The 26,514-nt window shown below is 40.3% G+C and overlaps 1 protein-coding gene across 1 annotated transcript in view; it reads left to right on the top strand.

Annotated features, from left to right (window-relative positions):
* The window catches only part of PTCH1 (patched 1), a gene marked incomplete at its 3' end in the record, with an annotated part of 63,277 nt that extends 52,762 nt beyond the window's left edge, over positions 1-10,515 (top strand). Inside the window, exons 19-23 of the mRNA XM_082013449.1 lie at positions 1,346-1,483; positions 4,077-4,219; positions 7,180-7,279; positions 8,666-8,920; positions 9,988-10,515. Coding sequence (XP_081869575.1) covers positions 1,346-1,483; positions 4,077-4,219; positions 7,180-7,279; positions 8,666-8,920; positions 9,988-10,515 — 1,164 coding nt within the window. The remainder of the gene's footprint in view (positions 1-1,345; positions 1,484-4,076; positions 4,220-7,179; positions 7,280-8,665; positions 8,921-9,987) is intronic.
* Positions 10,516-26,514: the final 15,999 nt, after the last annotated feature.

Genomic DNA, 26,514 nt, shown 5'->3' with positions numbered 1-26,514 from the left:
TAACCTTAATCCTTTGGCCACCTTTTTTGCAGCTTTAAAGGTTTCTCAGAAAAGTACATAAACTTTTGCCCTTGCTCCGATGCACCCTAACATGAGAAATAAAGACACAGAGAAAAATTAAAAGCTCTATTAAATATTAAACTTATTTATAGTTATTTATTCCTTCTCCACTTTTATCAGACGTAGTTATTTTTCAAGGCAGTTGCTTGTCGCTAACTTGCCTGTAAATTTTCCCACTGATTTCTGAATGCAGTCTTTCTGGAAAAACTGAAATGTTAGGTTGTACAGTACACACTGTGGAAAAGAGTATAACAGAGCTGTTGAGGAGAAAGAGCCATGAAATTATAAACTGAAGAAAATACTCCTCCATGCTTTCTGCAAGACACTGTAAGCCTCTCAATAAACATTCAAGTTAAATTGAATGATGATGTTCCTATGTTTAAATTCCATAAACTATCGTATGGTTTATAAAATGCCAGAAGTAGAAAAGTGTAAAACAGTTACTAGTTTTTGTAACGTACGTTTATACGACAGTATGTTAAAAGGTAAATGTTTAGTCTAGAATATTTTTCATAGCACTTAATCAAGCAATTTATGTTATTACTCTTGATTCATTAGCTTATAAAATCATTTATTGTAGTGCATACTTTTTTCCCTTGGAAAAGGCATTTATTTTCAGAGTCCACCATTGCTTTTATAAGTATGTCTATCTTTTTTTCCTGCTTGGCTTTATAAACTTTTAAAGTTGATTCTACAGATTTCCTCCCCTCCCTTTTCCTCAAATTTTTTTTACAAGGTAGATGAAAGAAAAATAAAAGCTTTCCCTCAGATTTAACTGTTCACTTTGTGTCAATCCCTCCAAGTACCTTAAAAGCTCAGAGTACCTCTGTAACCTGAGACTCATCAGCTGATTATGGCATTCGTTTTCTTTTGGGCTTTAAACCTACTCAAAAGGCATCCTCACTTATAAAAGAATTCCAGTACAGGTAGTTCAAATTTACTTTTTCTGGAAGGATTGTTCGAGAAACAGGTGAAAAAGAGCATATGTTTTGGGCGGTATCCGTGATAAGGAAGTATAATTTTTTTTTCAGATCACTGGTAAATTGTAACCAATACAAAACTGATGCTTTGTCTGTTAACTGGTTCTTAGGAATATAATTTAAACTGGCTCTTTAGCAAGTCATTGCCACTGAGCACAATGAAACAAGGAAAAGGAGCTTGTCTTTGGGAATAGAGGATGGTTGTGAGGAGCACATGTTACAGTGACCATGTTGTTTTGAAATATTTTGCTCTTCATTTGTGTGGAGTATTAAGAAGTTACTAACAACTGTTTGAAATCATCCAGGTGGTGGTGCTGGCTCTGATGACTGTGGAGCTGTTTGGCATGATGGGTCTAATTGGAATAAAACTGAGTGCAGTGCCTGTGGTCATCCTCATTGCTTCTGTTGGCATTGGTGTGGAATTCACTGTTCACGTTGCATTGGTACGTAAAATCAGGAAGCATTTTCAAAATATTTTAAAATAAAATGGTGGCAGTGTTAGTATTACAAATCTAAAATAGTCTTCCGATGTGCTGAGGAGGAGCAAAGGGGAGAAAGAAGTATGTTTTGTATAAACATTTTCAAGGTTAAGTGTCCAAATCTGGGTGCACCTACTCACCTAGCTTAGTCAATGTGCAAAAATTTATAGAAATGACAGGGTACTTGCAAGGGGGCAGTCTTGGGTGTTCAAGATATACAAAACTCATCTTGCTTTATTTGTTGACAAAGAATAAAAGGCTATTTTCTGTATTCACATTTGACAGTGTTAGTGCTGATCTTTCCAACATTTTGCACACTCAGCATAAGAAATTTTCCTATAAGGCTATTCTAATTGATATTTCAGAATAGTTATGAATTTGAACTTTACTGTATCAAAAAGTAGGAATGAATGAGTGGTCAATATAATATAATTTCAGGGAGGAGGTGCTTGTAGTCCACTATAATCTCTAGTATACTAGTACTGTAGCAATCCAAAATGAAGTGAAGGGAGGGGGCTGGAAAGTGGTGGTGACGTTGGATGGGAATGCAACAGGCCTTTTAGACTCAAAAGGAGAGCTGGTAGACTGCTAAGAAGACCTGGTGACAGGTCTCCTCTCTATAGAGGAGAACTAGCAGGGATCTTAGCACACTGGGGATAGGTAAATACTGGGAACATGTTGTAGATCTTTTCCAACCTTGATGATTCTGTGATGTACAGAGTTGGGGCATGTAAAGTGGCAGGATAGAAAAAATAATTTTAAGAAAAATTGTAGGGGAAGTAGGGTAAGGTTAAAGAGGGGCAACTTATCCCTGAAGTGGTGACATCTTTTTTTCCCCTTACTGCTATGGATAGTTAGGCTTTTGGAGGTAAACCTGTTTGCTAGGACTTGAAATAGTTCGAGGAGTGTCAGAAAGTGTTGAAGAGGAAGAAAGAAATGACAGTTTCTTAGAATTGAAGATTTAAAACAGAAAAACTGGAATAAAAAAGGACAAAACAGTTAATTGTTTCTAAATGGGAAGAAACTAATCTAATTTACAGAACTTTTATATATATATAAAAAAAGTAAAAGTCACCTGTGGCTGAAAGTAAAATGCCAAGCAAACACAAAATTGCATCTTTTTTCACATTGACTCTGGAGTAAAAAATTTTCAAACATAGGCTTTAAATAAAAGAATGCCTAGTAGACCTCTGATGATAGCAGCAGTACTGACCTTCACAGAACTTCCTGCATAGAAACAGTCAAACCAGTGTTCCATAAATAAAAAGGGCAATGCTGGAACTGTTGATACAGAACTTAATTGAACTTGTTGAAGAGTGATTCGCAATCTACTTGTGGCTCAGTTCTCTGCTGTCACTTGTGGATTGTAACCTCAGTTTTTTTAATTCTGCAAATAAATTTCAAATTGATAGTAGACTCTTGTATTATGCATCCTTTAATTACACATATATACATATGTTTATATAACTTGTTAGTATGTTTGTGGATCAGATCCCGTAACTCCAATTCATGTCAGTTGTCTCACTGACAGCTGCCTTTATCCTGAGGGGGATTCTTTATCCATTTATGTATATGGGAATGTAAAATGTCCTGGATACATTAATTTTCCACTTTTAATCCAATACTAAAGATTAATAATACGTGGTTTGGCTACCTACTGAAGTGAGGGTTGGGACTCTCACTCCACGTGTACCCATTTTTGGTCTGCTTGTCCCACCAAATGACTTTTTAATGTGTTGACTGATTCCACCCCAGATTTGTCAGATAAGTGAAAATAAGCTGCTAGAGAAGAGACACTTAAATTCCACGACCAAGAGGAAGATAGCCGCTTGAGCATATCTTAATAGGCAGTAGAGAATTTGCCGAAGAGAGAGCCCTTATAAATCACAGGAAGAGTATCAGCTGGGTTCTTGTCTTTTTAAACAATTAAGTCATACACAGAGAAGGCAAATTCATATGAAACAACAGCATTTGAGTGTTCTTGATAACAGCTTGTTCACTAAGGAGTTGGAAGGAGAAAGACATTTCACTAGTCATATTATTGCTCAAGCTTTACTGTGTTCAGCACTATTCCTAAGGCAATTCTATATGTGTAGGCCTGCTAGCTTTCAAGTAGTAGAAGTTGCAAAAACATTTATTTTGAGTGGAACAGAAGTGTTAAAAAAAGTCACGGGAGCCATGGCCCCAGGAGAGTGAGAGGAGTAGCCCTGTAATCTTGACGCCTGAAGTGCTTTCACGGTGAAATGACCTCTTTGCAGGCAGAAATAAGCAGACCTGGAGACACAAGCCTACTGATGCAAGCAGGCATTTTTTACAGAATTATTCTATCGTCTGACCCTGTGATTAGTGCTTACTCTGGTCATGTGATTTCAGCAGCAACTATGTGGTATGACTGCAGAATTGGGCCTTCTCTTGAAGGTTAGCCAGCTATAGAGATAATTCCATAAACTGCAGTCTGAAGTAATTAACTGGTGAAAAACTGTGCATGCTATCAGAGAGGCTGTTTGGAAGGTTGCATGCATCTGTCTAATAAAATGTTGTTTTCATTGTTTTACAGGCATTTTTGACTGCCATAGGAGACAGGAACCATAGGGCTGTCCTTGCATTGGAACACATGTTTGCACCAGTGCTGGATGGGGCTGTGTCCACTCTGCTTGGAGTGCTAATGCTCGCAGGATCAGAGTTTGATTTTATTGTCAGGTAAAGCATTTGTGTGTGTCTTGACTTTCTTTTTTAAAATAAAAATAAGTATGCTTTTAATTTTTAGTCACTTCAGCGTATCTGCCATTTTATTACTATGCATGGTGTGTCAAGCATGCTTACGTCATGGTCCTGCTTTCCCTCTGTTTTATTAACTCCTTGTTACATGCTAGACGTGGTAGTGTTTCCATTGCTGGTATTAAAATCTGTTCCAGGAAAATCTGACACCCAGCATGAAAGAACACAAAAATGGTCCTCTTTAGCAAACTTTGCTAATTCTGGGTATGAGTCAGTTCAAAGCATCTAGTATTGTCCAGTATTAGCTGGGTTTGACCCTTATCCTTTAGGTCCTCCAGACTTCTTGCATGCACAACAGTTTGCGTGCAAAGGACACGTGAACCTACAGTGTGCTGCAACTGTGCTGCCAGTGACTCTCTCTGGGCCTTCTCCTTCTATCATTATGTGAGGTTTACAGCGAGGTATAACAGGGAGAGGAAAAAAAGCCCTGTTTGGGAGCTGGGGAACCATAAGTAGGAACACAGAACTTCATATTAAAATTTTGTAAAGCAAAGCCTGAAGGCCCTTCTATTTAGAACTACGGGCAGACTGTTTCTTGTGAATTTAATTAAGAATGTGAATTCGTCAAGTATGAGAGGAAAGCAAGTTTTTCATTGGGGGGAATTTGAGAAGTGCAGTGAAACAGAACCCATTCTATTCCAAGCAACCTGTGGAGCTCTGCAAAATGGCTAATCTTAGAAGTAACACAGGTTCTTTGTGGTGAACTACAGCATGAAAAAAAAATAACCCAAGCCCTAAAATGGAACTGAGGTAGAACTGAGCCAAATAAAAATGCTCTGCAAGATGACTTAACTGCTTAGGTAGACATAGATAGATGACTAGACTTAGCTGACATCCATTTGACAACAAGAACACTAAAATGTGAAAGGCAAGAACTGAAAGAATGGCTGCTAAATCTCCTCAAGAGTTTTTGTTTATGTATGTAGGAGATTTGAAGAAAGCAGGCAGTTTGCAGTTAGTCCTCATGAAACCTACATGAGGTTTATTACTATACAGATACTGCATGTCCTGAAATAAAATTTGCATTTTTTCCAAAGGCAGTATTTTTTACTTTATTGGTATTGGAAAAATAAGGTAGAATTATTCTTTTAGGATTTGATCCTGTAAGGGTTGGAATACTTTGACATATAGGTTACTTATAGATTTAACCTGAATTTATAGAGGTGCATTTGGTGTGCTACTTTCCTACTTAACAGATAAGATTTTGGCAAGCGTATTTTTGTGTCATAGCAAATGGAAGATTGTAGCAGCCCTTTACACCAAATTTGGATTGGATGTTCTCTCGGTTTATAAAATGAGCATATCAACTTTTCAACTTATGTTACTTTATGTTTTTTGGCCATCAGTTTCTCATTTTCTAGCACAATCTGACTTCAGTTTGCCTTGTTTAAAAAATAAAATAAAATAAACTGTGGGAGCCTGAGCATTGTTATAGTGGGCAAAGAAGATCACAAACTTCCGGAAAGCGGTAGATTAGTCCAGCAATGTGGAAGATTAAATTAACAGACTTTGTATACACCAAGTGGTCAGAGATGTAATCCTCCTGTTTATCCTAGTGTTAGATGGATGAGACGCAAATGTTTTTAATGGCTTTTGTTGATCTCTGTCCCAGTATAAAGTTCTGGTGGTTTATGTTAGTGGAGTAGATTGGCTTGCTGATTTTTGGTAATGTAGATCAGAAATTCCCAAATGTTTACAATATCAGGATATTTATAATTTTACATGAGTCTGATACATTTGATCAGATGTGGAAACAGGGAGGTAGTAAAGTTTGTTGCCAGCTAGACAATGTAATCAGCAGACCCATTAGTAGCAAACTTGCCCTCCGTTCTTCTCCTTTGCCTTCTTCTCCAGGAATTTACCAAGACTGAGTCCTTGAAATCATTAATTACAACGAAGCCTTAAATTTAATCTGAGCCCCAGCTGTGCCGAATACCAACTAGCAAGGCTTTCCTTTTACTGACAGGTTTACCTTGGTATTCATGAAGGATCCCAGACCTTAGCCCTCAGTGGTGGGAAAGGACAACCACTTGTGCACTTTCCTCTTCTTCCATAGTACTTCAGTCTTTATGTTTGAATTGGCTGACGCAAAACAAGAGTATTCAGAGATGCTAAATTGTTCAACAAAAGATTAGCCTGCAATGCAGCTCTGCCATTGTGGAGTGCTCTTACTCAGTACAATGCTGAAGCTTACTATAGAATGGGCAGCATTTTCTTTGCAGAAAGCGGGTTCCTGTGTTCTAAAAAGGTTGCAATTCGAGCTATTTGGTAAAACTGGAACTCACAGGATTCTACGCAGAAAGTTGTGATTAATGAACAGCAAGGGAAAACCCTTACCTGATACACTGGAGATTTAATTAGAGATTCTGCTGTAAGATGCAGATGCATTTCACAGTGGATTAGCTGCTGGGAGAAGAGGGCTTCTTTTCCTTCTAGGCTAAATTGTTTAAATTCTACACCCTTCACTTCATTTGTTTGCTTCTGCTGGGTTTTCACTAATGGGGGCCCCTTTTCATTGTATTTGTGCTTTCAATCCATTCAGCTATTCACAGCACATTCCATATTTTTGTGTTTGTGTAACATATTCATAAATAACATTACATGCTTCCAGATTCTGGGAAATTAACAAATGTAATTTTTTTTCTTTCCTTTATCAACTAACACTTTGGGTTGTGGAATGTAGCTTCTCTAAATCAAAAGGTAAAAAACCCTATATCTGTATATGGAAAGTGATATAATTGTTTAGTACAATGTTAGTAATATTTTTAGATTTAATTTATTATAGGTATTATTTTAACATATGTAGGAGTAATTTGTAATCCCTTATTTCTAACAATATTTGTGGCTATTCTCTCCCCCAAACACCTTAAACTCTACTTCAGGTATTTCTTTGCTGTTTTGGCAATCTTAACCATTCTGGGAGTTCTCAATGGATTGGTGCTCCTTCCTGTTCTTCTTTCATTCTTTGGACCATACCCTGAGGTCAGTAAAATTAATGGTGAACAGAAGTAATAATACTATGTCTGCACCCCTGCCTCTGCAGATCACCCCACTTTTTTAGAATCTCTTTATTTTTTAAATTCTCATCGATTTTTTTTTTTTTTTTCATTTTTAAGTGTCTTGCTCTAGGGTGTTTTTTGAAATCTTTATTAAAAGTGCTGTTTGTTATTTAGCTTATATTCTTCTACGTATATTTTAATTTTTTTTTTAATAAGTATTGATTTAGAGGCTGCGATCAGCAAACTTGATACAAGTATAGGATTATTTATGCTTTTAAAAGCATAATGTGACATGCAAACTGGTTTGTAAAATAAGGATTTTCCCCAACATTTTGCAAAAGATAGTTTGTTCTTTACACATAACCTTCTTCCTTCCTATCTCACAGTCTCTGTTGCTTTTCTCAAAATATTTAACTGAGCAGACCACCAGGAAGGCCTGTGTGGACCAACATACACCAGTGGTGGTCCACAGACCACACCTTGATAACCATGACAGGTCTGACAGAAGGTCCCCCCTGTCCAGTTGCCCCTCCTTGTGGTATGCTCTTGGCTCAAGCAACATTTTTGATGACTGGAGAGCTTCACTTAGATGTTGATGACTTTGCAGTATAAAGCCCAAGTCCAGCAAAAAAGGATTCATAGATACCAAATTTATATTTGGTTGCTGATTATTCATTACCTGCTCTATAGTTAACACAATTACTGCATTACATAGGGCTGTCTTCATCACATACTAGTAGAATCAGTGTGCTATGCTTCACGTCTCCATATATATATATGTGTGTGTCTGTGTACAAGAATAAAACACAAGGTATGTATACAGCACTGGTAATATTTCAGAAGTATTTATTTTTTTAGTATTAGTAAAACAGTTTTGACAACAGTGTGTACTCTCTTACATTCCTAACAGTACACATGACCTGTCCCTTACTCTAGCAATATATATGTGTATATGTTATTACGAGATACCTTGCTATGTTATGTGTGCGTCCATCTCTCTTTGCAGATAGACCCTGAACCATACTATACATACACATTTGAGGTAGTTATATGAAATCACTGTTAATGCATGCCGAACGGAGAGGGAAGTCCACATACTATTTTTATAAGTGCAAATGCATGCAAGCACACACATACATGCACTTCCTGAGACAATAATACCCAGAAGAGTCTGTGTAATCTTGTTTACATACATATCCACAGATGGAGATCATGTCTCTCTTTCTTTCATTAATTTTTTCTGTTCAGTATAAATGTTTGTCAGAAAACTGGTGCTGGGGTTCTTGCGGTATGGGAGCGTTTGTGTCAAGCACTAATGATTAAAAGGGTAATGCTAACTGAATGTTACTGAATGCATTGTCATTATCAGGTTTCTCCAGCCAATGGACGAAACAGATTGCCGACGCCATCTCCTGAGCCACCCCCTAGCATCGTGAGGTTTGCATTGCCACCCGGGCACACAAATAATGGGTCAGATTCCTCTGATTCAGAGTACAGCTCTCAAACCACAGTGTCTGGCATCAGTGAAGAGCTTCATCAGTATGAGGCTACCCAAGGCCCTGGGGCACCAGTCCGTCAAGTAATAGTGGAAGCCACTGAGAATCCTGTCTTTGCGAGATCCACTGTAAGTAGCTTGCATATTGACTGGCAGTAGGGCTAGAAGTGTGTTTGGGGTTTTTCTTACTTAAATCTATTTTTTTGTGTGGAAAGCTCATTCATATTTCTGTCTGATTATGCTTTGTGCCAAAACTTGTAAGCAGGGAGTGAAGTCTTTCCTCATTCTCTTTAGAATTAAGTTGGGAGTAAAATGATGGTATGAAAGCATAGGTCTTTGGCACGTGTAATTGCTGCTACTTCATATTGGCACCAGCCACAAGAGAGAGCTCTCAGTCTGTTTAATGACTGTTTTTAGAGAGAGAAGGGGAAGAGATTAAAAGATCAGACCTCTTCCACATAGCTCCTTGTGGATCACCATCTCATATACCTCTCTCTGACAGCACATTTTGGGGAGAAAGATCAATAGAGCCAGAAGAAAAGAGTTTCAGGGTTGTACCAAATGTTGAGCCTATTGCATCTTGCCACTGGGTTGGCATAACTGTGATTTCAAAGGGAAGTGAAAAAGCTCTGTCTCCTACCCCTGCTGATGCTGCATGCTGAGCCGCAATGCGGATCTGGTTTTGTTCAGCAGAGGCCTAGAAATAGGTACAAGCACAGCCACATTTGAAGTTGGTCACGGTTTATTGACTGATGTGGCCGCTGCACTTCACGCTTTTTACGGAAATCAGAAAACAGATTCCTACCATCTATACAAACTACCCTACTAACATCCTGTGTATGTGCCCTGCATGGAATAGAGCCTTTTCCAAACGCCTGCAGTTCTGCTTGTTGAACGAGTTAAGATCAAGTGCTTGTCACCCATCCCTTTGAAAAGATGGACTGGCAGGTAGGAAGCTTACAGCAATGTTTTCAGCTGTCATCCTGTGTTCTTCTGAAGGTATGCTTTCCAGGTTTTACTAACTTCAGACAAAAACGATCTGAAAAAATCAACAATTATCAGACACCAGCACATTACCTGTGTGGAGTTAGAGCCAGGACAACATTATTATAATTGTTCTCAGCATAAAATGTAAGCAAGTGTAGTATCTGTTTGCCCTGCTTTGTCAGAGTCATAACCATGCATCTCTCTTTCAGGTGGTTCAGCCAGAGACAAGGCATCAGTCGAGTCCCAGATTACAACTGAGTACAGAGTCCAGCACGCAGCAGGCATGGCGTCAGGGCAGGCAACCCAAACGGGAAGCGAGGGAAGGGCTGCGACCACCTCCTTACCGCCCTCGCAGGGACGCTTTTGAAATTTCTACTGAAGGGCATTCAGGACCTAGCAATAGGGATCGCTTGGGCCACAGGGCTCGTTCTCATCACATGAGAAGCCCAGCGTTCGGCACCGTGGGCGCCGCGGGACCAGCGTACTGCCAGCCTATCACTACTGTGACTGCCTCAGCTTCAGTGACTGTTGCTGTCCACCCTGCAGTGCACAGCCACAGCTCTCGGGGAGGGAGCTTTCCATCCTACGAGGGATACCATGAAGCTGACCATGGGCCATTTGAGGACCCCCATGTGCCTTTTAATGTGTGGTGTGAAAGAAGAAATTCTAAAGTAGAAGTTATAGAACTGCAAGATGTTGAATGTGAGGAAAGGATACCTGGCAACAGCTCACAGTAAGGTAGGTCCGACTCCTGTAGCTGCAAGCTTTGCCTGTGTCAGGCAGCGGTGTGATCGAAAGAAAGGGGAAAGATAAAATTTCTCTGAGGTACCTTTCCTTCAGGTAGGTTTACTTATTGGTCCCTGATCGTCTTAAATCTGCTGACCAGGAATTTAGTATATTTTGCTCTAGAAATCAGGTTGGGTAAGATAGTTCTTGCCGACACTGAGAAGTTCTAGTGGGTTCAGACATGAACTACTTCCAAGAGCCTTGCAAAGTGGCTGTGTTGTACAGTCCCAGCTTACCAGATGAGGAAAATGAAGCAGAGATGTTGTGTAACATCTTCAGAGCTGTGCGACTGCATTTACTGGTGATAGGTCCTGTCTTCTGATCCCTGAATTAGGCACATTCTAAAACATCATAGAGAATGACATTGCCTAGGAGAGTGTAGAACTGCCAGCTACTTGGAGTTGTCCTCTCTTGAAGAAAACTCTGTGAAAGAATTTGAATTCTGTAGTGAGGACTGAGTCCCTCTGGGAAGATGGGCTGAGTGAGAGATGGGAAGGCCCCACCATGCCTAGTGGACTGCTATGTGGCGGGCTGTCCCCTGCACTTTGAGGGGCGTTCAGAGACCCACCCAGCGAACTCGCATGGTGGAGGAGTCCTTGGGCCAATCTCTCCCTTGCCAGGGGCAGGTTTGTGTAGGGTAGGGCTGACCTAGCAGGGTGTTTAATGTGTTCCTGTGAAACAACAGATACACCCGAGAACTTGTGAGACTCGATACCTAAATCGTCTGTCTTTAGGCTGTCAAGAGGAGGTTACAGGAAACACTGCTGTTTACAACAGAAAGGATATTTTAAGAGATTTTTGGAGAAGAATAAAGCTGTTCATTTTCTTGAAATTTTTCCATTAATTTTATAGGGAAAACTTTGAAGAGGAGAAACCAGTTGAGCTTTTACCCTGAATGCTTTTTGGGCCTTGCACCGGAAAAAACATTTCTCACTATTTTAACTCTGGTTTTCTCTTTTTGGGGAAAGAGGAAGTGTTAAAATAGTTACTTAACTGTGTATTCCTGTTTTCTCTCCTTGCTTTTCAGAGCTTTTCAGTGGCAGCCACTAGTTTGACCGAGGAAGCCATTTTATTTTGGTTGTAAAACTACTTCACATGTACGCGCACATGCACGTACATACACACACGTGTGTGGAGAGTTTTGATGGAAATTTTTTGATAACTCACAATAAAATTGCCTTCTGATCTATCAAACATTGCTCCCAACATCTCAAAGTGCAAATAGACATGAATGCCTTTAGCCTTGCAGTCTAGAAATATGGCAAGTAATAGTACCCTCAGAATAAGGAAATACTTGGGCTCAGTTTTTTCAAGCTGAACTGCATGGTAATAGGAGATTCTTAACTGTGCATAGTACTCAATGTAGCATATTTCTCCTTGAGGTGTTCATTGGTTTTGACTGAACTTGTTGCAGGTATCTAAAAGTAGGAACTCAGAAATTAAAGCATCTGTGTTTTTTAAATGGCATCAGTATTTCTTTACTGGGAAATTCATGACTGAGATGAAAGCAGAGTCCATATTTCCTGACTGCTAACCGTAACCACAAGAATCATGAAATGAGTTTTGTATTAGCTTGATTTTTTTTCTTGAACTTTAATGAGTGTTTGTTTTTCTTCTCTCTTTATTTGCGAAGGTTAATAACTGAAGCAAAGAAGAGGCCAAAGATGGAAAACTGTATTTCCGGAACTGCTTGAAGAGAAGAACTGCTTGAAGTTGTAGAAAAGGACATGCTGCATCAGGACAACAGTTCACTGTTACTGTAACCTATTGTATTATTTTGTTAAATATTTCTTTAAGTATTTAAAAGATGTACACATATGTAATATACAAAAGAACAATGTAAAGTAGTATAATCTGGAGTAATTTGCCTCTGGGCAATAGAATGGGGACAATATTGTGTGCGCTTTGTACTTTTTGTACATTGATCTCTGTGCCACAACTAAGCTTAATCTAGTTCTAAATTTCAGCATAAGTTGCTGCTGCTTAAATATTGTATAATTTACTTGTATAATTCTATGCAAATATTGCTTATGTAATAGGATTTGTTTTAAAGGGTACATGTCTGTTTAAAATATTTTAAATTTGCGTATCACAACCCTGTGGTAGTATGAAATGTTACTGTTAACTTTCAAACACGCTATGCGTGATAATTTTTAAAATAAGCAGATATGAAGAAAAGCAAGTTAATCTGGGAGGCTTAAATAGATTTAGCTATGTGCAGGTTTTGTTTTGCTGTGTGTATTCATGTGTGCATCTGGAAGTGTGCATGCTTTTGTGTGTATGTTCCTGGTGTACTGTAGTTTCTCTTTTACTGTATGGTAACACTTAGTGGGCTTATAAACCCACTGATGCTGATGAGAGTCTGGCTTTCCCTGTTAGCAGGCACTAGTGAAAACTGTGTTGGTGTTTACCAACATATACCATGGACTGCCATCATCAAAGGCCCAACTAAAATAGAAGACAGAGAGTCAAGGTTTGGGGTTGTGGTTCAGTTTCCCACACTCTTAATGACTTGGTTCACATGACTTTGGTCAAGTCACTTAACTGCCCCATGCCTCAGTTTCTCATTCTGTAAAATGGGTATAATTACATTTACCTACCTCCCAGGAATGTTGTGAGGCTTAATTACTGTTTGTGTAGTGCTTTGATTTCCGCCCCCCCCTTCCCCCCCCCCCCCTCCTTGCAAGAGGTGCCAGGTAAGTGCAAACACTATAACCATTATTTTTTCACTTCCAAAGGTGCTGGATATTGAGAGGTGCTGGTGGTTATAGAAATTCCATGAGCATATGCCTTATCTTGATATTGATACTGTTAACTGTGAGTGGCATTAGAAGCTGGGTAATTGAGTGGTTTGATGGTGAGACACAGCTCAGCTGTGTCCTTACAGCATTGAAGGCAGTATCTTTGGTCACCTTATTTCCATGGCAGGAAGGAAGTTAATAGTAAGTGATAAAAATCAAATGGAAGGATTAAAAAAATCTGTTTTCACTTTTTAAATATAAATGGCTTTCTGATGGGTCCAGGACTATAATGACATATAAGGCCTGGGGTGTTCTTTTCTATATTGTTTGTGTTTTCCCATGCTGCATTGGCACTTTTAATTAAAACAGCTAAACTGGGATCTCTTTACGAAACTAATTTAGCTTTTTAAAGGGGGATTGCTGCAGGTGAAGGGTCTGAAAAAACACTACAGTCTGTGTTCCAGTTGGAAAAAAACCCTAAGAATGGAGAACCTTAATTTAAAATCATAGAACAAAAGTTTTCATTATCTCTGTCTTCTTTCTTCATCTTTTTCCTGCCCTTCTCCAGGCTGTTGTTTTAGAGCAGGTGGATGTTCAGTTGTATATTCAGAGTGAAACAAAGACAACCAATATTCAGTTTCTAAACACAGCAGTGGTGGGGCTTTTCTTTAACTGCGATGCCTGAACAGCAGCGGCCAATTCTTTGATGGGAAAGTGTTTTTCTCCAGTGGCTTCAGGGAGTCTATCTTTGCCCACAGACCTTGCCAGCATAACGAATGGGGATAATTAGAATGCACAAATTTCCACACCTTTTTTGCTCACTTGAAAACACTTTGATATGAGGCACTTGTTTACAGATCTCCAATGTGAACGCTCGAAGAGCAGGTGGCGAGAGCCTGGTGTCATTCCCATGATACATAAGCTACTGTTTCAATGCACACTAAGGGTTAATGTCGCAACTGCCTACTGGTCCAGTTCACTGTCTAACATGAAAACTCTTAATGACAAAAAGACGAGGGGCCCCAATTTAGCACTAGCAGCACAGTGACCTCAGATCATACAAACTCTGCAACAAAACTGTATGATACTAATTGGAAGCTACCTTCAGCCGCCAAGCGTGTGCGCTCCCGTGTCAGAGGTCGGCGGGGCTCCCACTGACACCGCCGCCGCGGCGGGCTGCCTCACCCCCCTCCTCTTCCTCGGGAGGGAAGGGGGCTGGGGTGAGCCGCGGTGTCTCCCACCTGCCCCTGCCCAAGTCCTCCTGCGTGCTTGTGTGTGGGTGAGCTGTCTGCTGCTTCGTGCACAATGTAGACCTTCTCCAATAGTCACATTGGTAAGGGGAGAACTCAGTGGCTGGCAACATTGTTTTGTTTTGGTTTTGTTCTTTTAACTTTTTTAATCATGGGTGATATTTATATTTTTGTATCATAAGAATGTTTTCTTACAGTGTTTGTCATGCCAGTTTATAACAAACAAGATGCAGGGATTTTATTTCTATTGGAAACACTATTACAGCTATGTTTTTACTGTTTAATGGATTTTTATTTGTATAGAGTGCTTACTAATGTTAAATAGGAAAGAGTATATAACAATTACATTAAGGACTTGTCGTAGCTTTTAGTATAAGGAGTTAAAAGGAAAAAAAAATATTCAAACTGGGTCTCATTGCCTGCCTGTTTTGGTAGGAGTGGGTTTGTGTCATTTCAGTTACAAAGATAAAATTATGCCATATAATTTATTTATATGAAAATTTATTTTTGTAGTGTACATAGTAGTCATCAAGTCTCTTGACAGAAGTATATTTTTAAAGAGTTTATATGTAATGATGATACCATTATGTTTTGGAACACTGCTGAGATACAATTACAGTGCACACTTTTCCTTGTAAACCCCCTGGCAGATAAGAAAGCGTTTAACAGTGTTAAGAGAGAAAGAGAGTGTGAATATTCATACAATTCTGAACTGTGTTGTAGTCGCCATTTGTGATCTAGTGTGGTTCTCATGTTAAACTTTGAATGGAAATTGTACAAACTCTCTAAATATTAATGTTCAAACACTGATAGAAATTCTAACATGAATAAAAAATATTATAACTTACTGGTTATGGATTTTATCATTTGTAGTGTGCTTCTTAATGTACTACTCATCAGCTGTGCAGGTACAACCATGCAGTCATTCTGATCTGAAGCATGATTTTGGGATGTTTGGGAGATTCAGATTGCCCCATTTTGGAGAAGGAGCCAGTTCTAAAATCCTGTCATTTTAGGTGGTTCTTGTCAGATGATTCTGTTACCCTTGTTATGTCTCGGGGGATAGGTTTAGGACTGGATCATACCTTTCATTCTCTCTCTAAATGCAGCGTGTTGTGTAGACTTCGAACCCTTGGGTAAAGCAGTTTATGTTCTTTCTGCTTTAGAAGTGGGAGGAAATTCTTTGTCTTTTTCTGGCTCTGTGGTTGCTCCCTAAATTAGGTGAGAGAAACAGTCTATTTTTCCCACTTTGTGGAACCAAAAAATAAACAAACGTGGACTTCTGAAAACTACAGCTCTCCGTAAGAAGGGAGACTCTTGACCAAAGTCCTCCGGGGAAGTGCATGAGCAACTGCAAGCCTGGGTGCGGGTCCCTGGGAAGGGGGAGAAGCTGCTGCGGGCAGCAGGGTGCGGGTTGTAAGTTGCAACATCTGTCTGAAGTCGCTCGCATCATGAACCTCAGTGTGGTGTGTCCTGTGCGACCATGCTCTGCCGGGCATCCACCAGAGTGCCACAGAGCCAGCACGCATCTACTTTATCCACAGGATAACCCTCAGGTGATTTTTTTTTTTTTCATGCGATCTCTAAATTCCTTATAAACAAAAAGCCCAAACATGTCTTGGGGTAATTTGTAATTCAGCCTCTACTTCTCATGGTCAGAGGAAATACAAATACAGCTTTTTACTTTTAACCAGAAAAGAGAAAAATACAGTTAAAGGCCTTGAACTGCAAAACTGCTACACATGTTTTTTTGCTACTTGAAATACGCTCCTTCAGATCCTCAGGACTAGCCAGACGGAGTCAGGTTGCCAGCCTTGGTGGGTTACAGCCCGTGAGAACAGTGGCTACTGAAGTCTTGCATTAGCTCAACTCACTGACTTTGCCTTTTGTGTCCCAGCCATTCATGGGAGCAGCTCCACTCACAGGACTGGAAACCATAAGAATAAATCAATGCATTCTGCCAGCCAGACCACAGGATTTTTCTTTAAAAATTCCATTTTGCATCAATGATAGCTATTTACCTTCCATTACTTGTCATGTTTAAATTTCTTATAAGTGGCTCTTCTTGGTGTCCATCTTATTAACCCCAGGTGAGATCTTAATATTTTTGTCAGAGATTGGCCATATTTATTCAGGCCTTAAGTAAACATGTGGCCAAATTTTTGTTGGCATAATGCATGTATTTAACAGCTTCAGGAATGCTGCATGCTGCTAAACTGCAGCGGCACTGATGTATGAACAGGTGTTTCATTTTTGTTAACTTTCACTCCCAATGAGCATCTGAGACACTAACTGTTTATATCTGAAAACCACTGTTGCCAAACTGTAATTACTTTTAATGGCTGCTGCAACTAATGAGAACAATTACTACTTCCCTACTCCATTTAATCATTCTTGTCCTTTTTGTTGCAGACATGTTGAACCTTACTGCTGGAACAGGATGCAAGTCAGGAAACTGCACTACCCAGCCTGAGTGGCTTAAAAAAATACATGCCCCGTTTAACTTTACATGGTTAATTGCATCTAATTAAAAGCAAAAACGAAGTAGTACTGCTGCTTTGGGGGCGAGGGGGGGAAGTTTAGCAGACATCCTGGCATATTCGGTACCGCAGAAACCATTCAGCCTCTGTGGATACTACGTAAGCAAAGGAAATCTCTACCTCACATTTTTGGTCATCTGCAGTGGCACCCAGGCCACTTACAGCCCTACAATAGCTTTTCTTAGGAACATTTCCATCCTCATTTTAAGAGCTGTAACTGCACGTGTCACTAGCGCTTCTGCTGCCGCGGCAGCTATAGCTGCTTGTCACTGATGTGGGGCAAGGCTGCAATGGAGAAAATTCTACCTATCTCCCTTGGGTTAGCGAGCGTGCTGTAACTCAGCTTGCCCTAAGGAGCACCAAACACAAGACAGCAGCAAGCTTTTTAATTAGTTTTGCCAATCAGAGCATCCTCCCAAGCTCTTTTGCAGGCTTAACTCAAGCTGCCAGTTAGGAGTTGCTGGATCTTCGAGCCACCTAATTTGCATTAGGACACCACGTTCACACGGTGGAGATAAATACACTTCTGCACAACAGAGCACAAAACCCAGTGGCTTTTCCATCTGGTCTTTCCCTCTCTTGAGCTCAAACCTTTGCAGTGGGTCTGACTTCGCAGGTCCCCAGCTGCCTACAGGCACTGCAGCCTTGTGAAACCTTCTGGGGAGCAAGGCGGCAAGCTACGGCCACCAGCAAGCGGGAGGGCTGGAGGCTGGAGGTTGGAAACGGCTTCCCAGGCAAGGGAGGGCTCTGCCTCTGTTGAAGAGGAAGGGCTGGGAAGCCAGGGCCAGGCTTTGTTCACGGGTGAGTGAAGTAAGTGAGTTTCCCCATCTGTTGAGGGGGAAAGACCACTCAAGTGTTTGAAAAGTGATTTATGGCAGAAGTGAGACACCCGGGGTGCTCTGGAAGAGGGAGAGCTCCACCATCTGATTTAGGAGACCCAAAATGGTATTGCAAATGTGTTTCCAAGCCTAGGTAAGACTGATTTTTCTGTTCCACGTTGTGTCCAGTTTAGCAACTCTTGATTTTTTGTTCTCAAGTTTATGTTGGGGAATAGACTTGTAGGGAGGAATGTCTGGCTAGCCTTTTGAAAGAGAGGGGAGAGGAATTAAACAAGAATTATTTGGTAACTAGAAAGGACTCAAAGGAACAGTATTACTATGCTGCTTTTTTCCGGCTTTTGTTACGTTGACAAAGCGAAATCTTTCCCCTCTCTCTCCCTTGTGACAGATGTTGTGTCTTGGCCAGAAGACAAGAGGCTGCACCTCTCTGGCCTGCCAGATCTTGGCAGGGCTTTTAGGTGGGGAGCTTCCTTTAGGAGAGCCTGTCACCGCAGGGTGCTGCTCCTGCTGTAAGGTGGCTTCATTGAAACTATAAGTGACTCTCTAAGTCACCAAACATGGGTGACGAACAATGTTTCAGGTGGCTGGATTTAAACTAATAACCTTGAGGTTAAAATGCTAATTTACCCTTCCTAATTACCAAACATATGACCCATCTGTAAATACAGTTTGCGTCTCTGAACCAAATGGGTTATTTATTCTCATTAAACAAGGGACCGGATATTCTATTAGTTGTTAAGACTAATAAAGGTAAAAGATTCGAGTACCTTATTTCAGTAGAATAACTGGGGTAAATAGGAAAGTCACAACTTTCACCCCAAATAACTAGAATTTGCTGTAAGAGAATTCAAACCCTCTTTCACTTTATTGCTTCCCTATTATGCCATCATTTTAAGTAGGCTATTTATTTTAACTTAAGAGCATTTACTTTGGTAGCCAATATAATATACTTCTGCACTGTCTTGCAACATTTTAGAAGAGTAACAGGTTCAACTTTAAATGGTTGTGAAGGGTAAGGATGTTGTTATCGTACAGCATCACACACTGAAGTGTAACACTTACGCATATTGTCAGATGACATATGAAAGACAGCTAAAACTTTTTATGTTGGTGTTAGTAGTATTGAGCTTTCTACCTGGCAAAAGGGCAAGGGGGAGGCTCTTTTTGTCCACTTTTATCTTCTCAAACTTTGCAAAAAAATATCAGTAAAGTTCTTGTGAAACTAAATGAATGGAACAAAAGTATCCATGGCATGAGCTCTGTGAATGCCATGCATTTATACTTTCATTCAGTCTGGCCCATATTAAAACAAATGAGGAAACAGAACTATAAATTGAGTTATTTTTAGCCCCTAAAAAGTTCTGTGTATGAATATAACTAATTATTAAGCATATAAATGGTGAAAATACTAACTCCTCTGTTTAAGTTACTTAACATTGCTCCACCTAGTTAATTTAACTTTTCACTCTGCATATCTATACTGTTGTCAGGCATTTCAGCGTAATGCTGAGGAAAAGTGTATGTATGGGGGCAAAAAGTGCTTTTAAGCACATGGCCCGTGAAAGCTTTAATTTCATTCATAAATAGGTTTCCCAATTCATTAGATAGTACACAGAATTTCAGTGGATGTTCTCTAATGCAACAGACTGTAATGCTCCAAAGTAACTGGTACAGTCCATTGAATCAGTAGCCCATGAACTAACAAGGATTTATGAGTTAGTTGGTTATGGTTCCTTAGGAACCCCACCATTTAAGAAGGATGTGAAGGTCCTTGAATGCCTCCAGAGGAGGGCAACAAAGCCGGCAGAAGGGCTGGAAAGCATGTCCTGTGAGGAGCGGCTGAGGACTCTGGGTTTGTCTAGTTTGGAGAGAAGGCAGCTGAGGAACAACCTCATTGCTCTCTACAGCTTCCTGAGGAGGGGAGGTGGAGAGGGAGGTGCTGGGCTCTTCTCCCTGGGATCCAGTGATAGGGCCTGTGGGAATGATTCAAAGATGCACCAGGGGAGGTTTAGACTGGACTTTAGGAAGCATTTCTCTACCGAGAGGGTGGTCAGACACTGGAACAGGCTTCCTAGACAGGTGGTCAATGCCCCATGCCTGTCAGTGTTTAAGACGCATTTGGACAATGCCCTTAATACCAACTTCTGGTCAGCCCTGAAGCGGTCAGGCAGTTGGACTAGAAGGTCATTGTAGGTCCCTTCCAACTGCAAATATTCTATTCTATTCTATTCTATTCTATTCTATTCTATTCTATTCTATTCTATTCTATTCTATTCTATTCTATTCTATTCTATTCTATTCTATTCAGAATATTTAAACAATTTGTTATTGAAATAAGCATAGAAAGGAGCATGGAAACTCCTGCCAAATCTGATGGGAATAAGCCACAAGTCAGCAAGGCTGTTTAAGAGCCTTAAGCAAATACTGCTTTTAAATTATCTTCAGTGGGATTGCGCATAGGTAAATCTGCATTTGTATTAATCTTTGCATGGTATGGTCCATAAAGGGTACTGTGAAAAGTGCGCTCCTGGTTATGCTATTAATACCCTTCCTTTAATCCACAGTATGTAACTTGGGCACAGTGAGTCATCCCTGTGTAGGTGTCCCTCTGCTGTCATTGACTACAAAAGGTACACGGATTTCTGACTGCAGAGGCTCCAGCCCATACTTGAGCTAGATGCCCATAGCTAAGGGTGAGAATCTAGTGAAAAAAATCAGCGTTTCTTCCCCCTCAGACTGTAAATCGTAATTTAGTCAATGGTGCTCTGGGACTCCTTGAATGGATTCGCATACTTCAGGAGCCTTTCTGAGCTGCGTCTGAAGCAGTAAGTTGCACAAGGAAAGCCAACAAGCTGGGGGTTTTGTTTGTGGAATTGGCCTGTCTCATACTCATCTGAGACGTGCACAAGAGCTACGCTGGAATATGCTTGTGAACCTTAATCCTAGGCCTCCAGGTCACTGCCATTACATCCAGTCTTCCTCTCATTATTGTGACATTTAATAATTGTGTTCTGTTTTGGCCGTTCTGTGTTAAATTATCACCTTTTTATTTTCCTTCTGTTTAAATACTACAAAACTCTTTAAGTCAAGAAATTTGCTGTAACCTAAGTGCAATGACCTAGATTGTACCCTTCACCTCTGTGGAACTGGAACTCCACAGGGAAATAATGCTTTGGTTTTTTGACTTAAGTATGATTTTATTCACAACCACACCACTTCCTCCTCTCTTTGCCCTTCCTCTTCCTTGCTTTCCCCCTTGCACATCCTCATGGGGATGTCAGTGTGGCATCCAGTGTGGCTCAGCATTAGCTGGTGAACGGAGTTAGCTGTGGTATGCAGTTTGAATGGAGTTGTTCCAAAAAGCCGATGAATAGAGCTGGTGGGGAAGTACGAGATTTCTTGTGCACCAGTAGGATAGTACAAATTTGGGCCTGTGCAGGCCCGAGGAATCCCAAAAAAGAAATCTCTCTAAGAAGCCCCTCAGACTATGTTGCCTGGGAAGGGGTGTTTCTTTTGCTTTATTTTCTTTCTCCGCTTTGTGTATATGTTTCCCAAATTGTTTTATGGTTCAGATTTTGCAGGAGTCTACTAAACAGTTTTACATTTTTGAAAGCCCAGTCACTTATATCAGACATATTTAGCAGAAAAAATACTATTAAAGAAAACTCAAGATTCTCCTAACAAAAAGTGACATGGGCTCTGGTCCTTTGAACGTTTAAATCCTTTGTTTCACAATCTCAGTGAGTAGCTGGGGCTGTTCAAACCAGAAAAATTAAATAAGTAGTTGCAGAAATGGGATGTGAGTGCTGCAACTGATAAAAATACATATAAGAAAGTTTGAGTTTGCTACTAATGACGATGAGACTTGGTTCAGTTTGGTAACATTGGACTTGGATATTCTGCATGCAGTAGTACTCACACACGTGCTGCGGTCCTTCTTCGCTTGCCTTCATAGATGCAGGGGGAAGGGATGCTGAGACACAGAGAAGCAAAAGAGCCAGTGAGCCATACAGTAGAAAGTGCAAGGAAACAGCAGAAAAAGAAATGAGGGAGAACTCTACCTGAGCCTGTGTAGGAGGACTCACAAAAATTTCTTTAAAAGGTGCATTTGAAGTTTGTGTAAAATGACTCGGGGTGTCATTCTGCTGGACAAGGGAGGCTTGGCCGTGCCTGGATGCTGAGCATAAGAGCCCAGTGTTCCTACTCATAGGGGAGGTGATAACTTGCTTTGGGGGATATTTTTTATAATGTTGATGCTGGCTTTTTGAATGTTTTTCTATGCAACGTGTGTGTGTCTATGTGTGTGTGAGTGTGTATGATGGGAAACATGCGAGTGTGTAGTAGGAACTGTGGTTTCAGTGTGTGGAATTTGCTACTGGCAAGTTATTCTAGCACCGAGTCCAAGATAAATACCAGGTAGGCTTATATTTTTGCATGTGCTTTTTTGTCCTGAAATGTTTTAAAAGTCTTCCAAAATGCAGGAAGTTGCACCTGGGGTTTCACAATTTTCTTGGGGATGACGTTCCCAGGGCACATCGCTTCATTTTCTGTTTCTGCTTTAATTTTTGTTGTTTGGCAAACTCCTGAGGGGAAGCTTAGAAGAAGAGGCTCCAGACAAGTGGTTTTCCTTGGTTTGGAGGCTCCCTTCACTGACCCTTCCTAAAAAAATTTCTTCTGCACTGTCCTACAGACTGTGGGAGGCTCCAGGCTCTCCTTCCCACACTCCTGTTGTTTTGGTTAATTTCTTCAGAGTACAAGTAGGATTAAGCAGATTGGAAGGGGACTGACTTACTGGAAATGGTCTTGTTGGCTCCCTTAATGTACATGTAATAGAAGAAAAAGGCTTTGAATTGAAGACACTCCACTGTGTCACTTAAAATTATTTTCTCTGGCCTCAGAGTACCTTTCCCTTTAAGGTCTTCTTTGCACGGATACTTGGACTAATGATTAATTTTTTCCCACTGAAATTGCGTGTCAGACCCAGAAGTGGGCTGTGGCCCAGCAGACACCTTTTCCTGTTCCAGAAAACACACATCCCCCTAATAACCACCATATCATTCCTCACATGCTGCCAGGCTTAGTGTGTGAAAAACAAGGCTCTGGAAGCCCTTGTGAAGAAGTGTTGCAGTCGAGGGGTGTTTGGGAAGCCACCGCTTATGGGGCAGCTGGGAGCTTGGCTGTCGCGCTGGCTGTTCTGGGGGGATTTGTGACACGTGCACCTCGGTGTGTGTTTTTCGATCCCTGCACCCTGGTCAAAAAGAAATGAAAGGGCGAATGGACTTGGCCATCCCTGAAAGCCAGTAAGAGGGTGGCAGATGGGGAGAAAAGTTCCAGAAGTGGCATTGTCTGGGTCGGAATTGTGGACGTCAGCAGCAGTATTCCCTTGAGCAGCCACAGGAGCTGGGGAAGACAGCCTATCTTTGTGTTCACGCAGTAACAAGGAAGATTTGGGAGGCGTTGGGAAGCTGGGAATTTGTCTGAGGAAGGGTAAAAGCAGCTTGAGCCAGGAGAGGATAGGTTAGAAGGAGCAGGGAACTTCTGAGATGGGAGCATGGGCAGGTGGCTTGGCGAGAGCAAGAAGTTGAGAAATGGGGACTTCTTCAGTGAACATGTACAGAAGAGTGAATGAAAGCCCCAGAACTGAGGAATAAATGCAGCTTCTGCGCTTTAAAATGTTCAAAAACTTAAAATATTCATAGAACTTTGTGACAGACCATGAAGTACTGCACAAAACAGACAGCAAACAATGCAACTGTAATTAAAATATAATAATGTCATCAAAATTGTTATTGTTTCATCACAAGAAATCAGCCCTTCTAAAATGCACAAATAGTTATGATCTGTTCAGTCCAAATATTATATTTAAGAGTCCTACCTTACAATAACAATAATAAATACTACACAAGATTGAACATTGTTTGGAGGCACCACCATCATGGGGATAAGTAATGCACTTGCAGTTCATAGAACTGAGAGAAGGAGTTTTGTGTTGGCAAATGGGAGGCTATATCCTCTTATAAATGTGCTTCAGCTGACATTTTGCCCATTTTGCTGTCATTTTTTTTATCATTCTCAATGACACAAACAGACGTCCCAAAATATAAGAGGAACCAGTGCTGTCCTAGATCTTGTTCTTTCAAAATTCTGCTACACTAAAATCATCAACCAGAAAGAAAGCTTTTTTTCCCACCCTCCCCTATTTTGGCTACAAGCAGGTTCTTTTTTCAAGATCAAACTCATAATTTTTAGCTTTTTTATACAGAATGACTTAAAAGGCAAATGGAATTTTGTGATGAGCTGCCAGTAAGAGTATAACCTTGCTGAGAATACCCAGACAATTAAAGCTATTCTTTAACTTTAAGAATTCTGCTTGCAAATTCATAGATGCACATCTACAATCAAGGAACAGTTCCCAGTGAGTTAGCACCTTGAACATTTGTTTCTCTAAGGCTCTGACAACAAAACACCTCTTAAAAACAAGCAGGAAAGAGCCACAACAGAAAGAAGTGGAACTGTGACGAGCGGAAAGAGATTTCTGCCTTCCTACAAGTCCCTTCTGGCTTTGGTTTATCCTGCGGCCCTCTCCGGGATCATGCAATTTTATTTGGGCACCAAAATAGGTCACCAAATTTTCAGGAGCGCTGAGAAGTCAGCTGTGGTTTCTCTGTTGGATGCTGGCCCCTTTGTTCCACCCTACAGAGGTAGGAAAGAACTATCAAAGCTTTTTTCTCTTTTTTTTCCTTGCTATACTTTGTTCCAAAGGAAGTGGGTTCTGGAAACAGTCACCGTTGTAAATCATGGCTTAAATTCGATACTTGTTCATCTGTTTAACTGCTGCTCTGTGTTTTCAGACTCTCACTCAGTGCTGTGTTGTCGGGAGAACAGAGGTAGCTGTATTGTCATTTGAAAATATATGACAATCATAATGGATAGTAGTAATTTACATAAAATACTGATATTGAAGAGTTCTTTAATCTCTGCTTTAAAATTAAAAGTGGCTACACATCTTATTTATTGTGTGCCATGAATCCTTTCCCATTCTTTTATGATTATATCTTACAATAACTGATAAAATCTAAGCCTTTCATCCACCACAGACGCTCCATATCCCAGTGGGCCTTTGATCCAATATGATCTTCTTAAACAGCACTATAGGGTCAGCGCATTTTCTCCACAGAGTTTTGAGCCGAAGCATATTTCATAATGAGGCCCTTTTATTAAGATCTGTTCTGCCACTCTAATGGAAAACATATATATGTGATCTGTAATTTACAGGATATTAAACAAAAAATTATACTATCATTATTGGATTAGTTACCTCAATGCTTTCAGAGATTAACTCATCATTACTTCTTTCTAAATGGCTTATTCCTGTTTAATATGAATGGATTGATGTGGTCCTATAAGTAGAAAATCGATAAACGGACCGGCAGTGTAATCTTTTAGACTAAAAAAATATGTGACTCCCAGCTTCATACAATTAAACTTGATTTAAACTCTCCTCCATATCTTTATCAGGGTTTAAATTCCTTTGTGCTTTTCTATGGAAGGAAAGTTCCTTGTGTAGTAGCTCAGACGGACCTACTGAGGAAGGATTTTTCTGTAACTAGTTGAGATGAGATGAGCTGGAGTGAATGTTAAATCTGACAGCAGGATTTATGCTAATGCAGATTTCTTTAGATCATGTAGTCTGGTCAGGTATTTACTCCTCGAGCTTTATATGCGTTGCAAAATATGTTGCTGAAAACGGGTATTCACTGGCTCAGCAGAAACATAGCCACAATACTGGTCCTCCTTCACATGCCCTCTGATAAAAATGGTAGGTCTAGGTACGTGCCCACTTAAGCAGTTCATTGTCATAGCCAGGGGATAATGATGTGCAGCACTCCCAAGCATACAAAGTTGAAATTGCATATTGTTTGCAAGCTGGTGAAAGAAGACATTGCCTCTAGGAAATCTACAACTTTGCACGCTGCTATATATATAACAATTTATACACATTCAACAAGTCTATGCAAAAGCGCTTCTGTTGGGTTCTCTGTAATATCTTTATGGTACATGATATCAAATAAAGATGGATCTGAGGAAGACCCTGGGAATAAATAAAAGTATACGTGGAATTGTATTATAGTGGATAAGCTGCTTTCCCCATGAAATGCTGTGACTCCAAGATGTGTATACTACCTTCAATAACTTACCTTTCCAGTAGGCGTGCATCCAAATTGTTATTCTGGGCATCATCGTTAGTTGTTCTGGCATTGCAGTGAAACCTAGGAACTTTGGGCATAGATTAGTTTAACCCTTCACGCAATCTAACCACATTATCATGTGAACATCTACCGTTTTGATTGGTTTGACTTCAGAATTGTGAACTGAATTCAGCAGATGTTGCTTACTAGGGTCTGTGACTTCTGAAAGTGCTGCAGTGGCTGTATCTGGTTTGTGTTTGCTTCTGGTTTCCAGCATTCTGTTTTGGACCTCCATATTGCTTATATACCTTCACTTATGTTTTTCACTTGGATTTTTACTTGTGTTTGCCCTGATTTCCCCCTTCTGTCCACAAAAAAAACGGAGACACTT

The sequence above is a fragment of the Phaethon aethereus genome (genome assembly GCF_964289735.1).
Source record: "Phaethon aethereus genome assembly, chromosome: Z".
Classification (NCBI taxonomy): Eukaryota; Metazoa; Chordata; class Aves; order Phaethontiformes; family Phaethontidae; genus Phaethon; species Phaethon aethereus.
Note: the sequence above shows the minus strand (reverse complement) of the source record. Positions and strands in the feature narration are given on the sequence as shown.